General features: G+C 35.6%; 2 protein-coding genes and 1 pseudogene across 2 annotated transcripts; 2 read left to right on the top strand and 1 right to left on the bottom strand.

The window, feature by feature from the left end:
• The first annotated feature begins 597 nt into the window (after positions 1-597).
• LOC122580446 (12-oxophytodienoate reductase 1-like) lies at positions 598-2,175 on the top strand. The gene is made up of 5 exons (XM_043752717.1): positions 598-659; positions 782-922; positions 1,049-1,179; positions 1,351-1,485; positions 1,563-2,175. The coding sequence occupies exons 1-5, from the start codon at positions 598-600 to the stop codon at positions 2,147-2,149; spliced, it is 1,056 nt and encodes a 351-aa protein (XP_043608652.1). The 3' UTR covers positions 2,150-2,175.
• A 745-nt stretch (positions 2,176-2,920) lies between these two features.
• Positions 2,921-4,337, top strand: LOC122610901 (annotated as a pseudogene).
• A 672-nt stretch (positions 4,338-5,009) lies between these two features.
• LOC122580445 (ATP-dependent Clp protease adapter protein CLPS1, chloroplastic) lies at positions 5,010-8,322 on the bottom strand. Its single transcript, XM_043752716.1, has 3 exons — positions 8,187-8,322; positions 5,608-5,755; positions 5,010-5,522 (listed from the first exon to the last, which is right to left on the bottom strand). The coding sequence occupies exons 1-3, from the start codon at positions 8,251-8,253 to the stop codon at positions 5,261-5,263; spliced, it is 477 nt and encodes a 158-aa protein (XP_043608651.1). The 5' UTR covers positions 8,254-8,322; the 3' UTR covers positions 5,010-5,260.
• Between the last annotated feature and the right edge of the window lie 12,392 nt (positions 8,323-20,714).

Raw genomic sequence — 20,714 nt, 5'->3', positions numbered from 1 at the left:
CTCTATATTCTTGTAGTCATCAGAAATTACAAATTACTAGACATGAATATACAATGTTATCACAGACCTGATCAAACTCAAATAATGTTAATATGACTTTGAAGAGTAATTAAATAATGTATGTGTTAATTAAGAGTACTATCAGTTACATGATGTCAAATTCTGTTAATCTGATGACATATGATTACCAGACATGAATATACAACTTTATCACAGACCTGATCAAACTTGAATAATGTTAATATGACTTTGAAGAGTATTATCAGTTTCATGATGTCACATTGTCTTAATCTGATGACATATAGAGAACATTTTTGAAGTGCAACATGCTTTATGACGATTAGTTTATAACTTTATTTAAATCTGGATCTGATCATTGAGTACACGCTAATCACACCTCTCCACTTGCTGGCAATTTATACTTTTGAAGTCGAACTTTACATTAATATAAATAAGAATGACGCTCGTCAATTGTAATTTGTGCATTAAATCTGACACATTTTATATGAGTTCGTTGTCCAGAGCCTTTCTTATAGAGAATTTTTTGCCTATAAATAGAAGAATCTCATTTCGTTTCAGTACCATTAACAAAGAGAAATGGAAGACCAAATCCCTCTTCTGACCCCTTACAAAATGGGTAAATTCCAACTTGCCCACAGGTATCATAGTCTTCATTCTCTTTTGCAATCGACGCACGAATGTAGATTTACAGAGATGTTAGTTTAGTCTATCTGTTAATTTGCAGTACTTGGCTTCATATTTGGTTAAAAATAATCTGCAGGGTTGTGTTGGCACCGTTGACAAGGTTTAGATCTTACAATGGTACTCCTCAGTCAAATGCTGTCTTATATTACTCTCAGAGGACCACAAAAGGCGGCTTTTTGATTGCTGAAGCAGCTTCCATATCTCCCCCACCCCAAGGGTGATTGCTAAAAACATATTAACAATTTTACAATAAATATTTCTTGGTCTTTTGTTTCTGTTTTTTGGAAAATAATGTAGATTTTTAAAAAGTTACTGCTAAAATAATATTTTTTTTGGGTTTAAGATACAAGAATGCTCCTGGAATATGGTCACGGGAACATATAGATGGCTGGAAACCCATTGTGGATGCTGTTCATGCAAAAGGAGGCATCATTTTTTGTCAACTACTCTATCCTGGGAAAGTTTCTGATGAAAGTAATGCTTTTGTTATCATATTGCTTTATTTGGAATTCAGTATTTTCCAAAAGTATAATCATGTAGCTAACACATAACTTGGCTTATACTGAATTGCAATTTGCATACTAATAGGTTTAGTCCGTTAAGTGCTCATCTGTGTCATCTCATATAATCTAATTCCGTAAACAGGTTTTGATCCAAATGATCCTAGCAAAAGCAAAGGTTTTTTCTTTTGGTTTCTACAACCTAGGACACTAAGCAGGAAAGAAATTAGTCTGGTGGCTGATGATTTCAGAGTTGCAGCAAGAAACGCTGTGGAAGCTGGTAAGTCTTTCAAGAAGTTTGATCAGATTTTCAGCCCGATCCAAATTTTCTAATAACTTCTAATGAAAGATATTCAGGATTTGACGGAGTTGAAATCCATGGGGCTCATGGTTATCTGATCGACCAGATTTTAGAAGATCAAGCCAATGATGGAACTGACAAGTATGGGGGTTCATTGGAGAACCGTTGCAGATTTGCCCTTGAAGTAGTTGAAAAAGTCTCAAATGAGATTGGAGCTGATAGAGTTGGTATCCGGCTCTCTCCATTTGCAAACCATATGGAATCTGCAGGAGACTCACATGCAGAAGCATTAGGGGTTCACATGGCTAAATCACTAAACAAATACGGGATCCTGTATTGTCACATGGTCCAGCCTAGAAAAAAATATGCAAACAAATGCACTGACAGTTTGGGACCAATGCGACGCGCTTTTAATGGTACATTCATTGCGGCTGGGGGGTATGACAAGGATGATGGTAATGATGCTGTGGCCGGAGAGCAGGCAGATCTTGTAGCATATGGTCGTTTGTTCTTGGCTAATCCTGATTTGCCTAAAAGGTTTGAGCTTGGTGCTCCACTTAACAAGCATCAAAGAGCCACCTTTTATACCAAAGATCCTGTCAATGGCTACACCGATTATCCTTTCCTTGAAACCGTTGTTTGATTTGTCAAATGTCACAAATAATTGCAAAAAGCACAGTTCTAAGTTTGATTGCTTGTATTTATATAGCGGTTTCAAATGTTTGTCTTCATGTTTCTTTCATGGTTGATGTAGATAAATAAGTTAAAATCTATGTTGGTCATTTGGGAAATACTTGTACTGTCTTTCAACAAAGCAATATAAGAAGTCTTGTGATTGTATGTTTGTGTTTTTTCATATATGTTCATGGTCTTTCATATATTTTCTAAATGGATGAGCCTAAGAAACCTTATTCTCTTAGCGACAAATATGTTTGTTCATATTCTTATGTTTGATCAGATGCATCTAAACGAATGAGCATGAACATGAAACTCCGTTTGTTTAGCTGATCATTGATCTGGTCGCTGATCAGTGATCAGCTGGTCTGGTCATTGATCAGTCAGCGATTCTCATATGTTAGAAGTTGACTTCTGATATATGATGTTCTGTGGTATGGTGTAGGCGCCCCACGCCCGTGACAAGGTTTAGATCCTATCACAGTTTTTCTCAACCATATGCTACCTTATATTACATACACTCAAAGAACTTGACCAAAGGCGGTTTTCTGATATCTGAAGCGAGTACCATTTCCAGTGCTGTACAAGGGTGATTTCCGTAAAACAAATTAACTTATCCATAGATCTGACTCTCTAAATTCATATTTAGTTATGCAGTTATATAGCTAAGAAACTTTTCTTTTTTGTTATGGTTTAAGTATTACGGCTATTCCTGGAACTTGGTCAAAGGAGCACAATGATGCCTGGAAACCCATTGTGGAGGATGTTCATGCTAAAGGAGGCATCTTCTTTTGTCAACTCTGGCACCCTGGGAGGCTTTTTGATCAAAAATTTTGTTTGTTTATAAAATCTTATATTAAGACAGTGCTTCCCTAAACTTCATTTGACTACCAGATTAATAGGCTCTAGCAGCACAACTAAGGAAATCCCCTATTGCATTGCAGATAGTTTGCTTGTTTCTTTTAGTGTTCATTGTCATCCTATGATTTACTAATTTCGAAAGGTAGGTCTTGACCCAAGTGCCGAGTGCTGGAGGACAACTGGACTCTTCAACTAATAAACCATGCAGTCCTATAGGGAAACCCAATGGGGAAGTTATGTTTCATTTTCTACCACCTCGAAGACTAAATACCGAGGAAGTTAGTGTAGTTGCTAATGCTTACAAGGTTGCAGCAAGAAAGGCAATGGAAGCCGGTAAGCCTTTTAAAAACTTGGACCAATTTATCTACGTTGTATTTCTAAGATGAGATCTAATTATACATGTACATAATTCGATGGGTTGAAATTCATGCAGCTCATGGCTGTCTAATTGAGCAGATTTTGAAACATCAAGTAAATGACCGAACTGACAAGCATGGGGCTTAATTACAGAATCGTAACCTGAAATCCACTCTCAATTGCTCTTTTTAGTTGGCGGGCAAGGTTTCCTACCCACTGGCTACTGGCTACCGGCTAAGGAGGTACAGTGTAGCTACTGCAGCTACAGTTGGGTAGCTAGACCATCTACCCTATGTTTCAAACTTGTTAAACCTGGTCAAACCGATAGAACATTGTTTAAACAATACTTGTGAGAGTGACTGTCTTACGCTACAGTAGCTACTGCTGCTACTGTCTTACTGTGTACAGGAACTGTGTGTGACTGTAGCTACCCGACCCCAAGGGAGGTACTTGTTACTGCTCCTCAGGTGGTTAGTGAAATGCTTCTCAGGTGAGGAGCATGAACGAGATAAGACTGATTGAATCAGAAGATTATTTTAATCGACTTAATTAGAAGCTCTAATAACTATTATGTAGTGAAAACTGTCGCTGATGAGATTGGAGCAGATAGAGCTGGCATCAGGCTCTTCACCGTTTCTGGATTATATGGATTCAGGAGACTCGAACCCAGAAGGTTTAGGTCTTCACATAGCTAAATCACTAAACAAATATGGGATTCTATACTGCCACATGGCTGAGCCTAGAATGAAAGTTATGGAAGAACAAAGTGAATACTCCATCAGTTTGGGACCCTATGGTTGTTGGTTCTTGGCTAAATCCTGATTTGCGTAAAAGATTTGAGCTTGATGCTCCACTTAATAAGCATATATAAGAGGGATGAGGATGACACATTCTATACTTCGGATCCAGTCATTGGTTACACTGATTATCCTTTTTGAATCAATTGTTTTGTTTCAAGATGTTAAAACAAAAAAGTGTGAGCAAAGCTTTCAATCTATTGTCGTACCACCATATATATTCTGAAGCCATTCATAATGCTTACCAACCCAGTGACCGATATATAAGGGATGACACCAACTGGTAGGTGAACAACTTGTTTGCTTATCAACCTCTATTATTCGAGCTTACTGATGTTCCATGGAATACACTGAACTTCTAACCACATTCAGGCCACTCCACAAACTGTCCCATCTTAAAAGAAACAAATTCACTCCAAATTTTAGTTGTTAAAACTAAAATAGGTATATACTTTGTCTGAAGAAGCATAAGGTTTACCAAGCATATAAAAATTTGATGTCTGCGATATAGATGCCTTTTGCCATACTAAATAGCTAACGTATCCCTAATATGGTCTGATGCCAAATCATCCTATGTTCACTCAACTAACATGGTATTTTTCAACGGGGCATGAACAATTTGGGACCTCCTCTAATTTGACAACTATGTTAACCATCTCCATTTCCACAACAGAGATTAACGTATGGCATACCAACCTCGTAAGGGCATCAGGAGTGGAGACTATAACACATGATTAACATCAATCAAACAAGCACCATGGACAGCTGCATTTCAGCAGTCTCCACAAACATTTAAAGTTTAAAGAAGGGAAGTACTAGATAATGGCAATATATTTACTGGTCATAAGTGATGACAGAAAACACACCATCAACACAACAAAGTACACTATACATCTTTTGTAGTCTGACCCAACATTGAGATATCGTCTGGTAATCATGTTGCATATCATTCATTATATGTGTTCTTTTAATTATTGACATATCATCATAATCCTAGTACTTACAAACGACAACCATCATAGTTACTCGAGAACCATGTACTTGAGAGCTATATCTTACATTTTCTAACAACCTCCGCCATCAGGCTCAATCGAACTTAGAAGCCCATTACCTCTCAGCTGTGTACAATGCTCTTCAGCATCTGGCTGTCCACAGACAATCACCACAGACAATCCATTGATATGCGCCTCTTGCATAATATTAACCGCGTTATCAACAGTCATTCCGGGTATAACCTTCATCAACACCTGCACGACGTACTCCCTCTTGTTATAGTTGTCATTGTGTAACATGACACGATACGGTGGAGCCATTTTCCTTGATTTTCTGAAACAAAAAGAGTATCAATAATCTTACACATTTTCATATATTCAAAACCTGTAAAGGGAAACAAAAGTTGCTTTAGTATTACTTTAAGTCAAACTCGGACTCTCGGCCAGGAGTAGTTTTTTCTATAATGGGTTTATCAAGGACCCCGGCACCCTTTTCGAGGCGTGGAGGTGCCATCGTCATAGCCGTGATCCATTTTGTAGTTTGTTTATGAATCAAGTATCTGTCCCCTGTAATATTATAAAACACTCCATAGTTTATAAATGATGGAAACAGTAAAAAAAAAGATATAAATCTATTAACAGAGATAGCTATGTATGTATATATGTATATAGGTTTGGTTAAAATAAAACAACTACTCATATCAAAGGAAAATAGATAAAATAATTTTTCCTCTTAACTAAAAATCGTTGTGCATCATGAAAATCGTCATGCATCAATGTTTACACTTGTACGCTATGAATCATCATGCATCAATTTTATCATGATCCAAAGGTCAAGATATTACCTTAGTTGTTTTACTTCAATACTTGTTTTATAATAATCAACCCCTATCTACCAATAAACTATAACAAGATTGAGATGTTCTTGAAACGACACGTGGCGTAATCCTTGATCGACACGTGTCCTTTTAATTTATTTATTTTATTAAATAGCTTTTTTAATTGTATATAGATTCAATTTCCTTATTAGAGTTAAAATTAAACTCTAACTCTTAACTTATAGATAAAAAACACATTATAACCTTATTATAATTTGATTGATCGTTTTCTCATTAATAAAATTGTCTCTTTTTTTTTCTCAATTCTTCAACTCATATTACTTATATTACTTACTAGTTCTAATACCCGTACGATGTACGGTAGTCATATAAATTGTATCAAAAAGAAATTTGAATATGTCTCATACATCATTCACTGGTATGAAATAAATTATGGTTAAAGTAAACCGCTGATCGAAATTAAATTATAATAAAAACGGTAATGATAAATATAATATATGTTTATTTAGAGTTTATATTTACCTTAAATTTTTAGAATCACATCAAAAATGGTACTTATAAGCATAGTGGATGACGGCAAATAGCCTTGTGATTTCAGATCGTAAACTCAAAATTTTTAAGTTTTCATGTTAATAACTTATTATAAGTAATATAAATAATAAGAGTTGAATAATTGAGGAAACAAATGACAATTTATTAATGGGAAAACGATCAATCAAATACGGTTATTATGTCTTTTGTATTATTAATAAGCCAAGAGTTAGAGTTGAATTATAATTCTAATAGGGAAATTGAATGTGTTATTAATAAGTCATAAGTTAGAGTTTAACTATAAGTCTAATAAGGAATTTGAATATATTTATAATTAAAAAAGCTAATTCAATAAAATAAATAAATTAAAAAGGATACGTGTCGATCAAGGATTACGCCACATGTTGTTTTAATAATATGTCAAACCTGTTTTAGTTTATTGGTAGATGATAAGTTAATAACATGAAGACTTCAAAAAATTGAGTTTACGATCCGAAATCACAAGGCTATTTGTTGTCATCCTCTATGCTTACAAGTTCCGATTTTGATGTGATTTTAAAAATTTAAGGTAAATCCAAAACTTTAACTAAACATATCTTATATTTATCATTATTGTTTATTTTAAGCTAGTTTCTCATCGGTTTACTTTAACCACAATTTATTTCATACTCACATGTATGAGGCATATCCGAATTTCTTTATAATACAATCTATTTAGTTACCGTACATCTTACGGGTAATAGGACTATAAAATATATATAATATTGTCCTCGGATGATAACAGATAGCCTATTGGCGAGAGCATGCAACATAAAAGCACATGTCCGGAGTTCAAATCCTCCCCATGATGTCTCTCATGTTGGCAATGGAACCGGTCAACGGGGTGATACTAGTAGAACGGACTAGGTTATTTTGAAAACCCTAGATTAGATTACCATTTACCAATATGATTTTGTAATTAGTTACATAAATTAGAATCATAAACTTAGTAATTGCTATATAGGTGAAAGTTAACAATTAGTACAAACATAGTTGTGGATCAAATAAACATAATAATGTTGAATCAACTAAAACCACAACATATAAAATAAAATAAAAGATAAGGGAAGCTAAATAATTAGTACAAACATAGTTGTGCACAATGTTTACACTTATACTCTATAAATCATCGTGCTAGTTGAATTACTTCCATACTTACTTTTATAATAACCAACCCCTGTTGTCCTCGGATGGTAACAGATTGGCGAGGGACATGCAGCATAAAAGCACATGTCCGGCGTTCAAATCCGCCCCATGATATCTCTCATGTTGGCCATGGACCCGGTCAACGGGAGACCGGCTAGGCGATACTAGTAGAACAGACTAGGTATTTCAAAACCCTAGATTAGATTACCATTTACCAATATGGTTAAAGAAAGAATTAGTGATGATTTGTATTTAGTTACACATATTAAAAAACATAAACTTACTAATTGCTACATAGGCGAAAATTTTAATGATTAGTACTAACATAGTTGTGGATCAAATAAACAGAATAATGTTGAATCAACTAAAACCATAACATATAAAATAAATTAAAAGATCAAAGAAGCTAAATAATTAATTGATGAATATATATATAGACGGACCTGGATGGGAATGAAGAAGACGACGATTAGGAGAAGGAGCGAGTCGACCGCAAATGGCAGTCTCCATTTTTATCCCTCTTTAGTCTCTCACCACACACACACTTCCTCACTCTGTATCTTTAATTTATTATGTTTTACATGTATCTCACCCTATTATTATATTTTTATTTTTTACATATCAATATTAATTGTGGCCTCCAACTCTTTAAATATTTTTCTGTTGTAATGTCCCTTTTTTTTCTGTTAAGAAAGATATTTTTTTTATTTTCCCGTGTTTTTTAAAATGGGGAAGCAGGTGTAGTTCTCACAAATGGAAATTCTATTTGTTCATTTAATTAACTTTTGAGGGCAAAATAAAAAAGGCGTTTACTGATATAGTGTAAACAACGGTAAATAGTGTAAATATTTTGATTTAAAGAGAAAATAGGTTTGCGTATTTTAAAAGTTGTGAGAGTGATATATCGATCATTTCGTATATGTTAAAAAAATACTCTTTTAAAATGAGGTCTATAACTTTTATATGATAATAATATAGATAGTCCAAACTTGTGGTAGACACAACTTACCAGTTCATTTTAAGTTACTAGCTAGAATTGTTAATTTTATTAAGTATGATATTGGTGACTAGTTGCCGGCTTCATCAATTATCAGCTTTTGATTGTCTAACTCGTGAGAGCATAAAAACTATGTTTATTTTTGTGTTGGTGAAATATCTCGAAATAATTAAATATGTTAATGGTGAAAATAACTCAATAGGATATATTTAACTATATCCACGTGTTTTATATAAATGTTTTTTTAAAACAGTCAGTCGGTATACGATATCAGAGGATATCTTATCATATAACAATAAAGTCTTGCACGTACTTTAGACTACAAAATATAGACCATAAGTCATTACAAATAATTCGAAGAAAAACCTACAACTTGTCAATCCAGAAAATCAAACAATGTGCATCTAATTACAATTAAGCATACATATTTGATGTACGGTAATATTCATCACACCACATTTTATAATTCATTTAATCATTTAATAACTAACTTATGATAATTAAATTACATTATAAAGTGTATGAGTAAATCCACCTCATTGAGATCTTTAAAAACTTATACCATATTGACTATGTTTTAAACCAAGTTTCTTTGTTTTAATTAACCATGTATAAGATTAGATAAAATTAAGTAATAAAATAGTTAACTTTGACAATAGTTAAGTTGATATAACAAAATAATTCTAAAAAATAGAAGGATCTAAAACTGTAATTTAGCATGTAAAAATTTTATGCACTTATTTGGTGTATAAATTTGGCAAGATACATTATAGATGCATGTAGTAATATTTTTAAGATATTTTATTTTATAAGTTAAAATGGTATAAATTTTTTATGAATATATCATTGAACAATTATTATTGTCTTGGCATGAAACCTACGGTTAAAAAGTACATGAGTCATGAGTGGCTGAAATTTTGTTGTTTGAGGAGGTTGTGGTGTTGCCAAGTACACTTGATTGGCCTGAGGTCCCAAATGGTTGTTGCATTTAAGCCGTCGATTGTAGTCATTAGCTTAACCAAAGACTGCAGCAAGTTCGGAAAATCAATACAAACTTCATCATATACTAATAATATTGATAAAATGTTAACCTCTTTATGCTTTTCATTGTGATTTTGGTTACTACGTGATTGTTAAATTATTTGTATGTATTTCAAAAGATCTTGAAAAGAAGGGATCAAGCCATGGTCTTTTCAATGGTGACACCTAAACGTTCGATATTTTAATTATGGAAAATAAACGTTTGATAAGACTAACTTAATTATGGAAAAGAAGATGAAGGTTAAGAAGGAAAATGAACACTACATATCCGCAATGGTGGTTCCGTATAGAGTATATACGCACTATTTTATAAATAACGTGATTTTGGTGGTACAATATTTGAGAAAAGTGTGATAGTGAATATGTGATGATTTTATCTTTAACTAGTTAAATTTCATTTGTAATAATCATAGGAAAAATGGACTGTATTTGATTTATGAAATGTGGCCTAGTTATGTAAAACGTGGGGCTACTGAGGCTAGTAGTGGTTAGTGACTTAGTGCTCGCGCAAGATAGGTGGAATAGTTATCTCTTTTTAGTTTTTAAAAGTACCATGACAAATACTCCTACGGTACGACAGCGATGGTGGTAGCGAGATGATGACGGTGACATATAAAGGTGGCGACGACTGATTTGCGACGATGTTTAGTGTAGGTTATTAATGTAAAAAGGGTAGTGTATCTATTTCAAAAATTAGGGGTATATTTTGTAAATTAATTTCATTAATTAGGTGTATTGGGTATTCGGTAGCATTATAGATAGTGTTAGTTATATTAGTAAAAGGTTTTTTTAATATTTTAAAAGTAGGAAAGTTGAAATGGGGAGAAAAGTTTGTTTTATATATTACTCCGTAGTAAAGAGTTGTTAAGAAGTGGTGTTTCTACCTTCTAAGCAAGGTGTTCATGACTCTCGTTGGGAGTAAAAAAAAAATCACATCCTCCACAAAAAAATATTTGGGCAACGCGGAGTGAAGCGTCTCTTTCTCAGGGAACTCCCAAAAAGTGCGTGGAACGCCTGCTACACCTCCCCCAGGGGCTTTCCGGGCCAAAAAATTGTCCTGGTTCGATTATGGAAGCCTCTTTTCTTCTTACTTTTTCTTGGGACCACACACACTTTGCAGCTTTACTAGCTTCCTATTGGTCCTTATTTGGTCCTTTTTTTTAACTTGTATAATTAGGGGCTATGGGGAACCTCTCACTCCAAAAGGAATCCCCCAACTTCAATGGAACTACACGTGGCACAAAAAAAAGCAAGAAGGGGGGTTCTTGGAACCCCTTACTACACCCAGCCTTAGAACCCCTTAAAACTTTTGATGAGACACCCTTATGGGGTGTTTGGTATGATGGAATGGAAAAAAGAGAAAGGGAATGAGAAAGGAGAAAGGGGAATCAATTCCATTCTCTCCATTTTCTACAAATTGTAGAGAATGAGTGAGAATGAAAAAGGAAAAAAAAAAAATTTAAATGTTATATGTAATAAATGTATTATTATTTAAAATTTCATTTTTTATATATATTCATTCTCTGTTGGTACCAAACAACGGAATCCATTCTCTTTCCAGATACTCATTCTCTTTCTCACTATTTCCATTCTCTATTACATTTTCATTCTCTATGATTCCCTCCCATCAAACACCCCCTTAGTAGCTTTGTATCCCATGTATTATACTTCATCTGTCCCATATTAAATGCCCAATTTTGACTTGTCAAATATTCTACTTTAAACTTTGACTGTAAAAATATTTGTCTATATTATATAACACTTCATATAAAATATATGGACGGATTGAGTTTCAATGTACTTTTCATTGATATAACTTTCATCAACTAACATATAACACAAACAAATATATTAATGGTCAAAGTTGCAAACAAAAGACTTAACAAGTCAAAACTAGACATTTAATATAGGACAGGGGAGTACATAATAAATGACGCTTATGTCTAACGTCCTTATTGTTGTATCCAGTGGCTTAATCAAGATCGAATGTAACTCGTAACATACTTTTGGATTTTTTTTTTCTATTTTTCATTGGTTTAAAGAGTTTTTTGCGCATTTGGTCGTATTCATCTCAAGTTTATTTGTAGAAATACATCTTTATAACTTATATTGATAAGAAAATATTTTGAAAGTTTAAAGTTAGTTACATTGACCGGTATTCTGTAATTATTACACTTGTAGCACCAATAAAAAATACATCATTTTTCAAAACTGCTTATACTACAAAAATTTAGGAGAGCCGTAGCTCGTACTACCCTTAAGGTTGGACGGAGATCCCTGGGGAGGAGACCAGTATCCATCCGGTATCGGATTGAACACCGCGCCAACCCCTCGGTACCGGTAGGGTGGGGAGCGAATTGGCGACCGTGGTGCCGGTTGTGGTGCCTATTGATTCGACCATTAGGGAAAAAAAAATCAAGGGACCCACATGCAAGCAACGACTCACTCCCCTTCTTCTCTATTCTTTCTTTCTTTCATTCATTCTGTTTATTTTTTTTTCAAGCAGCAACAGAACACACACATATATATTATCATATATACACATATATTTATCAAACAACAATCATGAACCCTTTCTTGTGAAGAGATTAATATATCGTTTCGTCTCGTCGGATGAACTCGAGGCTGATTTCATATTTGAGGGTGTTGGGCCGTTTTCAAAAAATAAAGGATTTTCAAAGAAAGGGTTCATGATTGTTGTTTGATAAATATATATGTGTGTGTGCTGCTGTTGTTTGAAAAAAAAACAGAACGAATGAAAGAAAGAAAGAATAGAGAAGAAGGGGAGTGAGTCGTTGCTTGCATGTGGGTCCCTATGGTTTTCTTTTTTACTTTTTAATTTTATTTTATTGTGTAACGGTCGAATGGAGCGGCAACAAAACTGGCATCATAGTCACCAATACCCTCCTTACCCTACCGGTACCGGGGTCAGCACGGTGCTCAAATCGGTACCAGATGGGTACCGGTCTCCTCTTCAGGGCGTTCCGTCCACCCTTATTGAATACTCAAGTCAGCCCCCACTTATTTTCATAGCACTATTTACTTATATAACTAGGTAACATGTAATGTAACAATGTTTTAAACTCGCTTCGAATCGGTTAGTTCAACTTTGAATCCGTGGGCTAATTACTTTTTATATTTTTTGTGATAATTGTATGCCTTACTGTTATTTTTAATTTTTTTGGGAGTTTAAAACTTATATTTTATATTATGAATATTTGGTATTCTAAATGCTTTATATATAATAATCGATAAATATATATTTTTTTTTCGGAACAACCGAAATTTTATTGCCATCAAAAATATTTAGTCAGAAGGTGAAATCCACCACAAGGAGAAAACAACAAAATAAACATTTACTTAACATGGCTACATAAACACATGATATAAGAAGAAAAAAAATGGAAAATCATTCGTACTGTAGACTTTATCTAAGCTTATGTACTGTCATTTTAAAAAAATATATAAATTAAACCTTTAAATTCGATAAACATATATAGTCCTCCCTGAATTTTACATAATCTCTATGCTTTAACTATATACCAGTGTAAACTATGCTAAAATGTGTATTGAACCTTTATGTGAAATGAGAAAGTAGGTATTTAGAGAGAAAGTAGGTATTATAACTATGAAAGATTAATTGATCAAAAGGTTAACTTTTCATTACATGTGGAGGTTTATATAGCCACATAAATTGCTATTAAACCCCTTGGATAATTACAAACAAGTACAAGTCTAATTACATGATAAACCCTTCACCATAACATAATAAACATAAAGGACAAGACAAATGTTAATATACAAAACACGCACTACAAATTATAAAGCTAACAATCTCCCCCTTAGTGCTGTTTTGTAAATGATCATTGGTGAGCTCTTTTCTTTTTCCTTTGACGTCTATTTCTTTTCTTTGTGGATGATTCAGGTTTATCTTGAGAAGCAGCCTGAGATTTGAACACACGTTTCTCATATTTATGTTTTGATTCTTTCCAGAACTTCTTTGGCACAAAAAGAGACTTTGGATCCTCAGGGCGGTTAGGTGGCTCGATAATGTTGTCTGCAAAGTTAACGGGAGGCATGTTATGAATTCCTTGTTCTTTGTTTGGTGAATATCTGACCCAGGTGCCTTCTGGAACGTGGATGACCCCTTTTTGTTCTTTTGGAAGTCTGGCTGCTAAGATTTGTCTTGATCTTTCTCTGTGATCCAGTCTTGATTTGATCTTATTAATAACCTTGGTCATTCTTCCTTTTTCTTTCTCAGTTTCTTCAAACTCATGAAGGCTTTCAAACATGGCTAAACACAGCTTCAATGTTCCATCAGAATATTTGGCAAGTTCGTCTAGTCTTATAAAAATCTTATGACCTTGATCGCTTTCAAAAACAAAACCTCTTGGGTTGTCAAACACTGTACCATTGCTGAAATTTTCTAAGTTGATTCCATGAATTCTCTGATTTGGTATGGTGAGGTTGACTTTCTTCCTTCTCTTTTCAATGGCCAGTTGGAAGTCTTTTTGAGTTTGGCTAAGAATAAGACTATCCATGTACCTTTTAACTGCATAATAAGCCTCTTGATTTTCAGGATCGGGTTGAATAAGCTTTCGAGCAAAGTAATGAAGAAGGAAGATAAGATCATCTGCAGAAAGATAATTGAAGCGAGCTTCCCCAAACATATATTGACGATTGTCCTCACGTTGAACCACTAACCAGATCAGGCCAGGAGGTCTTGCAAATCCAGGATCACGCCATTCTTTGAAGTGAATTCCCACAACATCAACAATCTTTAAACCAAACTGCTTCTTCCATTCTTTATTGGCTTTGATGTTTTTGGCAGTGACAAGATCTTTCAAATACTTTGCCCTATGAAGCTCTACATCATATGCTCTACGAGCCCTTAATTCGTCAATGTCGATCCTTTTTAATTCTTCTCTATGGGAGAAGATCTGAGAGGCCTTTTCTTCAAGAAACTTAGTCAGTTTGAACAAATGAGGATGAAGTGTAAGATAATTGACTCTACTTCTTTGATTTGCTTGAAAACCTCCTTCATTAATTTGAATGGGTGGAATTCTGGTGTGATCTTGAAATTGGGGATGATTAAGGTGGTGAATAAGTTGGCGAAGGTTTAATTGGTTAAGAGATGGATTGGGTTGAGGAACAGTTGGATAGTTATCAAAGCCAGGAGGTGGAAGGTCATTATCGTCAGAAGAATCATTTTCATCATTTGGATCAACATCATTGCCTCCAACTTCAAATGTGTCATCATCTTGAATTTCATCGTTTACATCTTCAACAATCACAGAGGGATCAATATTGAGTTCTCGAGATATAGCATCATCCCTATCAGCTGAGCCAAGTATAACTTCAGTATTAGTACTTGTTCCGATCACAGATTCAACGACATTGATTACTTCAGTGAGCTCTATATCCATTTGTTCATCATTAGGAGCATCTCTAGACTGAGCTTCATCTCCAACAACTTTATTGCTTCCAATAACATCAGTTTCAGCACTAACCCTTACTTCAGTCGTCGCATCTTCTCTATTCTCCCCCTCGTGTTGATCCTGATCATCAGGTTCATCACGTCTACGATGGACGACTGCAGCCACTTTGCAAGATTCTTCTAATTCAGTAATTCTTTTCAGTGCTGCCTCAAGTTAAGCGAAAGCAAGAAGCTTCTCTTGTTCGGCTTATTGATTTAGAAGCAAGAGTTGATGTTGATGGTCGAAGCGAGCTTGGAGAGTTGCAAGGATTGCTTTATCAAATGGATCGGCGTGATTGTCAAGAGAGATAAGAGCAGCATACAAATCACCATACATGGTGTTGATATTTGAGCGAAGAGATTGAGTATGTTGAGGAGATAAGTGTTGAGGAGAATGGTTGTGATGAGATGAGAAAGCGGGAGGTGACAAGTGTGGTGGAGATGGTTGTGGATTTATGTGATGGAGAAGTCCAGCAGCTTCAAGTTCTTTAAATAGTTGGCGTTCTTCTGGATTAGCTTTAAGCCTAATGCCATCTGGATTTGGAGGAGGGCTAGAAGTTGAAGAGGAGGATGGAGAAGTGACCGGGGCTTTTCCTTTATTAATAGGAGAATGGAGCACACCGATTGGTGGCGGTTGAGTTGAAAGAGCAGGAGCGGCCGACATAGATGTCGTTTGCACACTTGTAGGCTCCGTAGGGTTTAGAGTGTGGCCTGAATGGTATTGGCCACCAGGACTTCCCAATGATTTATGAAGCAGTTGCTCTACATTGGTTGTTTCAGAACTAGTTGGCTCAACACAAGTGTCGGGCTCAACGTTCCGGATGGTGGGACTTCCGGGTTCTCCAAGATTGCCCGTTGTACTGGGAATTGTATCCCCAGCGCCTGTCATATTATCATGAGCAGGACTTCCAGACACTCCTTGAAAAGGTGGAATCACCGACTCTCGGTCTGTTGTTGCAACATCCAAAGGATGTGCGTGCTCAGACACATGTGACTTAGGCGATCTAGACTCAATTGTGTGAGAAAAAGAAAGTGGGAGAGAGGCAAAAGTCCCTGCTGCTTCAATATCGACATCCTCCGAGTGAGGAATTGATAGTGGATGTGGTTGGTGCCTGTGCAAAAATGAAACTGGATCCTGTAAAGAGAATCCAGAGTGGCGAGTAAGTGAAACAGGCGAGGGTGGGGAATCCTTGGCTTCTATCCTACTGGTGTCATCCTGGCCAGATGTTTGAACTATCGGAGGGCCATCGTTTTCTTTTTGCCCTATTCCTAGCCCTGACCTCTCATCCTCTCCAGTATGTTTTTCAACCCCTCCCTCAGGACCACCTTGTACCTCCGGAATTTCCAACACATTATCACAAAAAGGAATTTGATCGTTAATATTGTTGTGATCAGAGGAAGAGCGTTCATCATGTGATTCCTTTGGAATTGGTTGAAGAGAAGATCTTATAACGTTAGTGGAAGAAGGAGAAGGTGATGACATAGGATCAGAGGAAGAAGATGAAGGAGTGAGAGGAGAAGGAACAGAGAATGTTGATGAAGATGTTTTCGATTTTGATTTTGAGTGATGCCAAGTTTTTCGTTTCTTTTGTGAAGGTGCGGAAGATTGAGGAATTTGAATAGAAAAAGAAGAAGGAACAGATAAGTCAGGTGCAGAGTCATCTTCTAACCCCTCTTTTCCTTTTCGAGACCTAGAACCCTCACTTGGTGACCTATGCGAGCGTGGGGAGGGCACACCTCGATTTTGAGTAGCCATACGCTCGGCTAAGTACGCTCTGTAAATCCTGAGATCAGGATTATCTACGGGCACTTGGCTGAGCAGAGATTCAGAAATTAACATGAAATTGATGTGAGCAATGCGATTGTTTGTATATATATGACGAAAGCTGGAGATAACTACATGTCTTGAAGCAGGAAAACGTTTGATGTTGCTGTGAGTGTTGACAAAATGCTGCATAATGACAGACAAGAAACGGATAAACGCGATATATTTCTTGTTAGCAGTGTGTTTACCGTTAACTTGGAGTCGAAGATGATCAAAAACAATGGCAGCAAAAACTAGATAGACATCGAACGCGATTCCAAAAAGATATGTTAGAGTGGCCTTGGTGAAGTCGTCTTGACCTTTTCTTGATGGTGACAAGCAGTTGTTGATGATGGAGGAGAGAGTATGCCACATTGGATGAAAATCCTTTTTTAATGTCTCTTAAAGCAGCGACGTCACCATCATAACCCAACTCGTGTACTCTATGTAGCATCTCAAGAGTTGGTGGAGTTTCAACAAAGCTCGATTCTCCCGGTCTTGAATCAACAGCTGGAAAGCGAAGGATTCTTCGGAAATCATCCAGATTGAATGTGAATTGCTGTGAAGCATCATCTGTTGTTTGAAGGGAGAACCAGAAGAATGGACGAGCTCTTCCTCTTGTAGGAACATACTCGATTGTCCGCCACATTTGATATAATAATTCTTCTTCAATGCCTTCGGCCGTGATAGTGAAGATATTGATCAGTGGATGATATGTGAGCATAACTGGAATGATACCGAATGGACAAGTAAACGATATCATAAGACGAAGGTTATTCGTCATTTGTTCTGTGGCTCCATCTTTAAGAAACTCCATCCTGAAATTAACAAGTAGACGGATGGGAAACATCGTTTCCAAGGTTAGAAAAGATTGATTATACACTGATTTTCGCAAAAGATGTAAAGGTAGTACAACAAGGCGTTCAATACCTCACGTCTTATGGAAAATCAATGTATAATTATGAAAAACAGATTTTATGAAAAGAACTAGTCAGACACCTTGTTTCACAGAAGATGCAAAAAACAGTACATCAAGGCATTCAATGTCTTGCTTCTAAAGGAAACCCGATGTATGAAAAGTAGAATAGTGGTAAAAAAAATGATCATTATGCATCTGTTGTTCACGAAAGATGTAAAGGTAGTACATCAAGGCGTTCAATACCTTGCTTCTTAAGGAAAACAGATGGATAATCGAGAAAGTGAATGTACACAAAGAGAGATGGTAACAAGAGTGTCTGCGGACCCAAGAGAGTTTATGATCATCAAATTGTTCATAAATAGAAGTATTTTGAGGTCACACAATTTTTATGTAGAGAGTAAGAAAAATTTTATTGGTAGAGTGAAAGAAAAAATGTTTGAAAATGTGACAAAAACTATTGAGTATTGGTTGAAAATTGAAAAATTAAAAAAAATGAGCAGAGTGACTTTTCATAAAATTGTGAATTTAAGAACGCATACCGGTGTTTTTGATTTCCGGTATGATGCAAAGCATCAAGATATCAAGTCGAAACTAGATATCGATGCACTTGCGAAGTCTAAAATACTATTAGAGTGACATCCAAGCAAGATAAGCACATAAAATCATGCAAATAATAACATAGGCATGCATCACATAAAAAACACATAAGACAATTAAGCATTGAGTAAAGTAAATGAAAATAGAGGAAATAAGATACCCGAGTACGTAAAATAAGATGAAAGACAGTAATGAATGACGTAAACGAGAAATCTCACCCCTGAAAGATAAAACACAAATGCACAGAAGACATATATTAACAATTTTGAAAAATAGTGGAAAAACCGGTTTTAATGCATTGAAAATTAGGAAACCGGTTCTAATGCATTGAAACTTAGGAAACCGGTAAAAATGCATTTAACAATAGGAAATCGGTATTACAACATTGAAAATTGAGAAAACCGGTAAAAGTAAATGGAATAACCTGAATGCCGGTTTTGAAGAATAGGGGAACTAATACCGGGTTTCTTTCCGAAGTTTTGTAGGGAAAAATGTCGGGTTTTGACAGAGGGAATTCCGGTTTGTGTTTTGAGAACTAAAATCGGGATTTTGTTTTGAGAAAGCCGGTTTTGACTGAGAGAATTCCGGTTTTTGAGAAGGTTAAGAAGACTTAGAAAATTTTGCGAAAGGGTCAAATGACTTCGAAACCGGTTTATATAGTGGTCAAAACCGGTTTTTGAGAATTCCGGTTTTTTTTTTTTTTTGTGTGGAAAAATATGGAAAAGATAGGTTAGATTTGAAATTTTTTTGGAAAAGATGGGAAATTTTTTTTGGAAAACACAGAATCAGAAGCAAAGCATAGATGAATACAAACTCCCCCTAGGAACATGCATACAGATTAATGGATAAAATCGACTTACTCCCCCTAGAAGCATGCAATCTACCCTTGTTCTCCCCCTCAAATATTGCATGTAAAGTCACGGAAACATACATCAATTGTTTGAAAAAGAAGAAAAACATAGATAGCATGACAGGATGACAATTAAGCTTGAAGATCGAGCATACCCAACTTGGTTTTCAAAAAATTAAACCTTTGTTCATCTAAGGGTTTAGTGAAAAGATCCGCAAGTTGGTAGTCTGTAGGGACAAAGTAAAGTTCGATGTTACCTTTTTCGACGTGATCTTTTATGAAATGGTACCTTACATCGATATGCTTTGTCTTTGTATGCTGAACAGGATTGCAAGAAATTGCAATTGCACTTTTGGAGTCACAGTAAATCAGAATGCGCTCATACTTAAAACCATAGTCAGAGAGCTGTGTCTTCATCCACAGAACTTGAGAACAACAACTAGCAGCAGCGAGATATTCAGCTTCTGCTGTTGAGGTAGAAACACAAGTTTGTTTCTTTGAAGACCATCCAACTAACTTGTCACCAAGGAATTGCACACTGCCAGAAGTGCTTTTGCGATCTAACTTACACCCTGCATGATCTGCATCTGAGAAAGCCGTTAATTCGAAACCAGTTTCTTTCGGGTACCATAAACCAAGGTTAATAGTACCCTTAAGATACCGAAAGATCCATTTAACAGCTTGAGCATGGCTGTCCATAGGGTTAGCTTGAAATCTAGCACACATACATGTTGCAAATATTATATCCGGGCGACTAGCAGTTAGATATAGGAGGGATCCTATCATACCGCGATACAATTTCTGGTTAAATAGTTTTCCATGTAAATCAGCATGAATTTTGGTACGAACCTCCATGGGTGTCCCAATCGGTTGACAGTGAGACATATCAAACTTTTTTAACATGTCAAGAATGTATTTATTTTGACAAATAAAAATACCGTTTGACAATTGTTTAACTTGAAGACCAAGGAAAAAGTTTAATTCACCCATCATACTCATTTCGAAATGTTTAACCATAAGAGCAGCAAAGTTTTTGCAATATGTAGGATTAGTGGACCCGAATATGATGTCGTCAACATAGATTTGGATTAACAGAATATCATTACCTTGCTTTTTAATAAACAAGGTGGTGTCAATGGTACCTTTGGAGAATCCAGATTTCAGAAGATAAGTAGAGAGAGCATCATACCATGCACGAGGAGCTTGTTTTAAACCATAAAGAGCTTTATCTAACTTGTAGACATAAGTAGGATGTTTTGGATCAACGAAGCCCTCAGGTTGCTCAAC

Source organism: Erigeron canadensis, chromosome 8, assembly GCF_010389155.1.
Source record: "Erigeron canadensis isolate Cc75 chromosome 8, C_canadensis_v1, whole genome shotgun sequence".
Taxonomy (NCBI): Eukaryota; Viridiplantae; Streptophyta; class Magnoliopsida; order Asterales; family Asteraceae; genus Erigeron; species Erigeron canadensis.
This window is presented reverse-complemented; position numbering and strand designations above follow the sequence as displayed.

What these genes read in the sequence shown, in the direction of transcription:
- LOC122580446 (XM_043752717.1), top strand. Translation starts at nt 598, where the DNA reads ATGGAAGACCAAATCCCTCTTCTGACCCCTTACAAAATGGGTAAATTC. An exon ending in TGGGAAAGTTTCTGATGAAA is followed by an intron (nt 1,180 to 1,350) that starts GTAATGCTTTTG and finishes TTCCGTAAACAG; the next exon opens with GTTTTGATCCAAATGATCCT. An exon ending in AAGAAACGCTGTGGAAGCTG is followed by an intron (nt 1,486 to 1,562) that starts GTAAGTCTTTCA and finishes AAAGATATTCAG; the next exon opens with GATTTGACGGAGTTGAAATC.
- LOC122580445 (XM_043752716.1), bottom strand. Translation starts at nt 8,253, where the DNA reads ATGGAGACTGCCATTTGCGGTCGACTCGCTCCTTCTCCTAATCGTCGT. An exon ending in TCTTCTTCATTCCCATCCAG is followed by an intron (nt 5,756 to 8,186) that starts GTCCGTCTATAT and finishes ATAATATTACAG; the next exon opens with GGGACAGATACTTGATTCAT. An exon ending in GAGTCCGAGTTTGACTTAAA is followed by an intron (nt 5,523 to 5,607) that starts GTAATACTAAAG and finishes TTTTTGTTTCAG; the next exon opens with AAAATCAAGGAAAATGGCTC.